This window comes from Solanum tuberosum, unplaced genomic scaffold, assembly GCF_000226075.1.
Source record: "Solanum tuberosum cultivar DM 1-3 516 R44 unplaced genomic scaffold, SolTub_3.0 scf00096, whole genome shotgun sequence".
Lineage (NCBI taxonomy): Eukaryota > Viridiplantae > Streptophyta > Magnoliopsida > Solanales > Solanaceae > Solanum > Solanum tuberosum.
Window position 1 is genome coordinate 964,286 of NW_006239025.1, and position 5,953 is coordinate 970,238.

Genomic DNA, 5,953 nt, shown 5'->3' on the forward strand with positions numbered 1-5,953 from the left:
TTAAATTTGTGACTAAGTTGAATAGCATTGGTGAAGAATTTTTGAATGGATGTTTAGTTTGTAAGATAGAGAAAATGTAAGTAATGATGCTATTATAGATCGTTTTCAAAATATGAAGTCTCGTCGAGTACAATTGTAAACTGATGATATTTTTTGTGGTAATGTAATTTTTATGTATTGCTCGCTTAGTTATTGTTATTATAATTTTTTTGATATTATCTTTAAAGCAATGGTGCACCCGTTTTCTTAAAATCCTGGATTCGCCTCTGACTGTGGTGCTTATACCTGTGTATGGATTGATGATTGTGAATTTCTTGGCTAAATGGGTGTTACTTCTGTGGAAAAATAAGACGTTTATGCTTGTGCAAGGGATGTTGTCTTGTGCTTTCCCGTTTTCTTTAGAAATAGTTCTCACTTCTGTGAGGATCAGCATTTGAGATATAATGGAAGACATAATTGACATATGGGAATATGCAAAGTATATCCCTTTGCAGTGTGGAATATAATTTGATGCTACAATTCTATACTAATGGAGATGTTACCTCTTCTATATATAAAAAATAATAATAACCATATGTGAATGATTTTGTATGAGCATTGTTACTGCGTGTTATGCATTTTTAGCACTTGTCTAGAATTAAGTTATTATGAAGAGTGAGTTTCTACAGATGTAGAGAAACAATTTAATATGAGCAGGAATGTGTTTCGAGGAAATTGCCCCGAGCAGTACAGAGAACTCCGCTATTTGTTACATTGATGTTGAAATTCTCATAAAGGTTAAATTACACTTGGTCCGGACATCTACTAACATTTATTAAATTATAGATATAGCACGAGTAGAGAATACTAGATTAAATAAAAGTGTCATTGTGCACCCAAAGAAAAAGAAGACGAAAGCAAACTAGGAAGCATATTACAAGTTATTAAGAATCTATTCACAGGCCAATTTTGTACCAAAACTGGTCAGGCAAATTGCAAACGCTTGGAAAGCAGACAACGGTTTCCTGTAGTCCATTGTAAAAACATCATCTCCTACTTTCCCAAACTGGAGGATAACTGTATCTTCGTCGCCTTTTCCATCAGGTTGGCTTTGGTCCATCGTTGCAACTAGCTGAAAGTTTTTCACAGATGCAACGGTGACCCTTCCGTGGAAATTTAAACACCAACATTGCAAATGCTCATGCCATCGTGGAGCTTTGTTTTTCAGAACTGTAGAGTTGGCTTCTGCGGAACCAGGTTGCTTCTTCTTCGGAGCATCCTGAGATTTGTCAATAACAGCTTCTCCAGGACAGGGGCACTTGAGTGAGCATATCATCCTCCTTGGTCCTCTAGACTTCAACAGGTTTAACTTGTAAGAAACATTTCCCACTTCAAAATTACCAGCTGGTAATTGGGGACTAATTTGCTTACTTGCAAAACGTCGACAAGACCGGCTGCTTGATGGCCTTGCCCCATTGTGTGGGGGTTGACTATCATATATGGTAAAATTGGTTCCAAGAAAGTCCGATCTGTCAGTTGGATTCAATAGGAAGGTTAGAAAATGAAGGAACAAACAAGAATGAAAATAAGAACACATCTTTTCTTCTCCCCTTACTTGGAAGAATACTTATCTATCATAATGACAGGGAAACACAGGTATTAGGGTGGGATATTGCAAGTTAAAAAGGAAAATTAAGCTTTGGCCAAGAGATAGGCGACATTACATGCTTTTTACTGTGTTGTTGTTTCTAGTGATGTATTTAAATGTTTGTTTCTCCAGCTAATGACATTGAACGCAAGACTCAAACGGAATATCTGGTTAGGAAAGGAGAGTAAAAAAGACAACAAAAAAGTCCAAGTAAAGCATTCAATTTTCTAACTTCCTCTCAAGGCTAGAAACCTTAACAACAAAGAAACAACATTGATGGGACTATCTTTAAGAACCTTCTATGGGCCACTAAATGAAAAGGGTACCAGCACACTTTTGTTAAGGGGGGTGATACAGCTGTGTACTTCCAGCTGCAAGCATCATCATTTTTTGTACCGACGATTGAACAGATTCCTTAATGGCAAGCCATAATAGGAAAGTGTAGATTTCCTTCCTTAGTACAGTTCCAAATAAGAAGAGTAGATTTCCTTCCTAATTAATGTGTCATATTTCAACTGAAGTAATTGTTTGATGAAAAACTAACTGGCAGAGGAACATTAACATTGAAGTTAACCTTGTCTGCATGATCAGAAGTGTACAATTGCACGTTAATTCATTGTATCAAGATTAGTGTTCTCAGTTACATGGCAGCAAAGATGGGTAAACGTCTAGATACCAAACAATTTTATGTTCCGAGACGTGGATATCTTGACGTAATATTTGGAAATAAAGAGAGGAAGAAATAGCACCATGCAGGATTCTTCTTTCTAAAAATTTTATGTTCCGAGAATTCTGTCAGTGGTATTATCAGCAGTTGCCAGCCTAAAAACAATTCAGTTGCTCGGGACGCAAAAGTAACAAGATCTGCGAAATTAGGTAGACTATCTATCACATAAATTATAGCTTAAGAATATAGCCAGAATTTTTATCCCTAAAGAGTTGAATTTCACCATGCCAGGATTCTTCTTTCTTGCAAAATATTAATAGAGACATTGCATGAGGGACATCAAAAAGGTATGCAAATAAAAAAATCTAAGGTATAACCAGCAAGACTATTTGGAATGCCTCACAAATATTCTCGTCCCACCTCAACACCACTACTTAGTCTTGATGCACCCTCTTCTCTTAGCATTCTAGATCACTAAGCAGCCTGCTCAAGCCACTCTGCTTTGTAGCAACATATCAAACCAGTTGACCTTTTAGACAAAAAATGCCTCACAATTTGCCTTCTAATGTGTGACACCGAATATCTCCCAACAAAACAAGTTTTGTATCTGATACACCTAGAAGGAAGACACATTTGACACTATACTAGTGACTCTTATTGCACATCTAGATTTTAATTTTTCATCAGATATCATATGTATTGGTAAGGTTTGGTATTCCTCTATTCTTCTCATTCTTTTGTGAAACACGATCTGGAAGAGAACCTTTTGAACTTCTACAGGATCAACCAAACATGCAGCAAGAAGAAGCAACGTAAGGTTGAAACACCTTGTGTACATAATAAGTATGTACATGCTACTTTATACAACAACAAATATGTATTATATATCCACGGAATCTTTTCTTCGAACTTAGGTTATGTCAATCTCAAAGAAGAAATATAATTATTAATTAGTATAATTTTCACCTGCACTCTACCGAGTTCTAGCCATGTCATTCTATATTTTTCTATAAACATCATTTTTCCTAAATTCAACATCGGCATCTAGTCGTCAAGCTACATATATGAAACTAGACATGTTAGTGAGAATTATGATATTTCTGATTATTAGGACTTTAAAGATACCGCCTAGCTTTAGCCCTTCAGACTCTTTTTGCCTGACAACTTTGAACACATATAACAGCAAAGAAATGGCCTTCATCAGTACTAATTTTAAGGGGTCAACTAATATTTACCTTAACTTCCCAACATACGCCTTACTTCTCTGAGACAAATCATCTGCGTCAAGAGATATTATATATTCAATGTGAGCACCACTTCTGTACCTCCGGGCTGCTAAGAGGAACTTCCCCTGGTCCATTAACGCTGCCAAATATAAATACCAAGAAAACATTCAAAAATAATAGAGAAATCTCTAACAACTAGGAGCAACATATTATGACTGATGAGTCTACACGTCTTTGAAACAGTATCTGTTTTAGTAATTGGAGTATCAGACTCAAACCATCCATCAAGCTAATAGCTTTCGTGAAATAGGAATGAAAAATACAATACAACAGTCTTTTATTACACGGAGTCTGGATAAAATGTGAGATGAAAATAAATAATCATGATGAATTTTCATGTCATGCTTATAAAAAAGATAATAACTGTGCATGTCTTTAGACTTTGTAAATTGCCAAGAAAGTACAGACAAACTTTCAAGTGCTTTTAACTATTCTAACTTTAAGAGATTAAAATATTAAAACGGATTATGGAAGATTTCAAATCTTGATGAAAGAAAGATGGGAGCACGATAAAGATAGGTGCGAACATGTAGACAATAAATGATTGAGACTTCCATTGATAAGTCAATGAGTGTTTAGTTGAATAGTCAATGCTGATATAAAGTCTAAACAAAACATGCAGACCAAGTCATTGACCCAGAAAGATTCAAAGGCAATTTATAGCGTATGCCATTCAGTTGCAAAGCAACCACCTAAAGTACAGTCCCAACCAGCATTTTCATGAAGTCAAACATCAATTACTGCAGGTAGTAGCCAATTTCCCAAGGCTAAATTCCTGAAAATAATATTTGTCAAAGTAACAACTCACAGGGTGAAAGAGCAAGATATAGGTAAAAGGTCGCGTTCTTCTTGTCACGTTTGATGAAACATTGAAGAGGAGGGTCTCGAGGCCCTGGCTGCAGAAGAAAATTGGAGAAAGAAGGCATCATTAACAGCTGCATTAAACATTATAGATAAAAATACAAAAATGAAGTAAACTAAGCTCCTAACTACCTACATTATACAGATAATCAAGCTACAGTATTTCTTTCAGCCGAATTATAACTGAAACCAACCCAGTATTCGAAAAGATCAGTAAAAATATTTCCCACTTTTCTTCCATCAGCTTGCTTCATCTACTGGAACTAGTAACGGTGCACCTTTTACACATACAGGAAACTCATTGTTGTAAGAGTTGATCAAATTCAGAATGGAAGAAGTTAATCTAGCCTAGCGCGTATACAACAGGGACAATCCGCAAGCTCAAAAGGAAATCCCATTGTACTACCAGCTCAAAAACAACAAGTTCACTAGACTACAAAACTACAATCGATCAACTACGCCTTGATCCAAAAATAGTCTGGACGGTTATACAAATCCTCTATTTCTATTCCTCTCTATAATCAGGCCAATTTCACATTTTCACTCCCACCCAAAATTACCAACTCTAGAACTTCCCTTCCACTTGTCACAACACCACAACAATTAAGCTTATGCAACAATGAGAACAATACAACAACACACAAATTTACGGAATCAAAGCTCAAACGACCTAAAATTACACTATTCAAACCTCCAATTAACTAAAATCACAGAAAATACCAAAAAAAAAAAACAATAATAATAATTGAGGTCAAAAAAAGAAGTTAAAAGCAATTTGCACCTGTTTAAGGCAAGACGGGAAAGTAATTTTCCCAGCCTGAAGAGACGACTCAACTACATCCTCAGTAACTTGCCTCCATCTCTTACACACACATCCACAAGCGACGACGTTTTGACGTAGAGGCCAACTATCCTCCGAAGCTTCCACTCGCTGTATAATCTCTCTCAACAGCTCCGGCAACATATTCGACCACGACGACGTTGCATCGCCGGAATCCGATTCACCGGCGGCGCCGTTTCGGTCATCTCCAACAGCGAAATCATCTCTGGTAGAAGGTTCTGGAAGTTTGAATTCTTTGAATGATTTGGAAAATGTAAAAGATCGACTGATGATTCTTCGTGAGAGAAATGAACGACGAAGTGACATGTTGATGAAATTTTTTTTCTCTTTTTTTGTTTGTTTGTATTTTTTGGTTCTCTGTTTTTTTTTGTGAAACTGTAAATTAGAGTGTGAAGGAGAGAGAATAAAGCAGACCAGAAAATTTTGGTTTGTGAAAGGGAAAAGATAGAGTAAACTGTCTGTCACTTTAAACTTATATCACTGGTTGACGTGTCATGTGTGCTTAGATTTGGATTTGAATATTTTTTTTTTCAAAAAATAAATGATTTGTTTTGAAAGAAAAGTTTTTAGAGAGCATGTTGTAAAATTAAATTCTGACTATATAAGCTTGCTCACGTTGTTGATCTCAAATCATATAAAGGAGAAGGTGATGATAGGCTGACAATCAAAGT

The 5,953-nt window shown here is 36.0% G+C and overlaps 1 protein-coding gene across 1 annotated transcript; it reads right to left on the minus strand.

The window, feature by feature from the left end:
* Positions 1-671: 671 nt before the first annotated feature.
* On the minus strand, positions 672-5,682 carry LOC102583624 (tubby-like F-box protein 7). Its single transcript, XM_006348255.2, has 4 exons — positions 5,223-5,682; positions 4,389-4,476; positions 3,530-3,659; positions 672-1,508 (listed from the first exon to the last, which is right to left on the minus strand). Exons 1-4 carry the CDS (start codon positions 5,586-5,588, stop codon positions 932-934), a joined length of 1,161 nt encoding a protein of 386 aa, XP_006348317.1. The 5' UTR covers positions 5,589-5,682; the 3' UTR covers positions 672-931.
* Between the last annotated feature and the right edge of the window lie 271 nt (positions 5,683-5,953).

Bases quoted from the DNA above. Each gene is read 5' to 3' on its own strand.
- LOC102583624 (XM_006348255.2), bottom strand. From the start codon at position 5,588: ATGTCACTTCGTCGTTCATTTCTCTCACGAAGAATCATCAGTCGATCT. The intron at 3,660-4,388 runs GTGAGTTGTTAC...TATATTTGGCAG, and splicing joins ATATCTTGCTCTTTCACCCT to CGTTAATGGACCAGGGGAAG. The intron at 1,509-3,529 runs GTAAATATTAGT...TCCAACTGACAG, and splicing joins GCGTATGTTGGGAAGTTAAG to ATCGGACTTTCTTGGAACCA.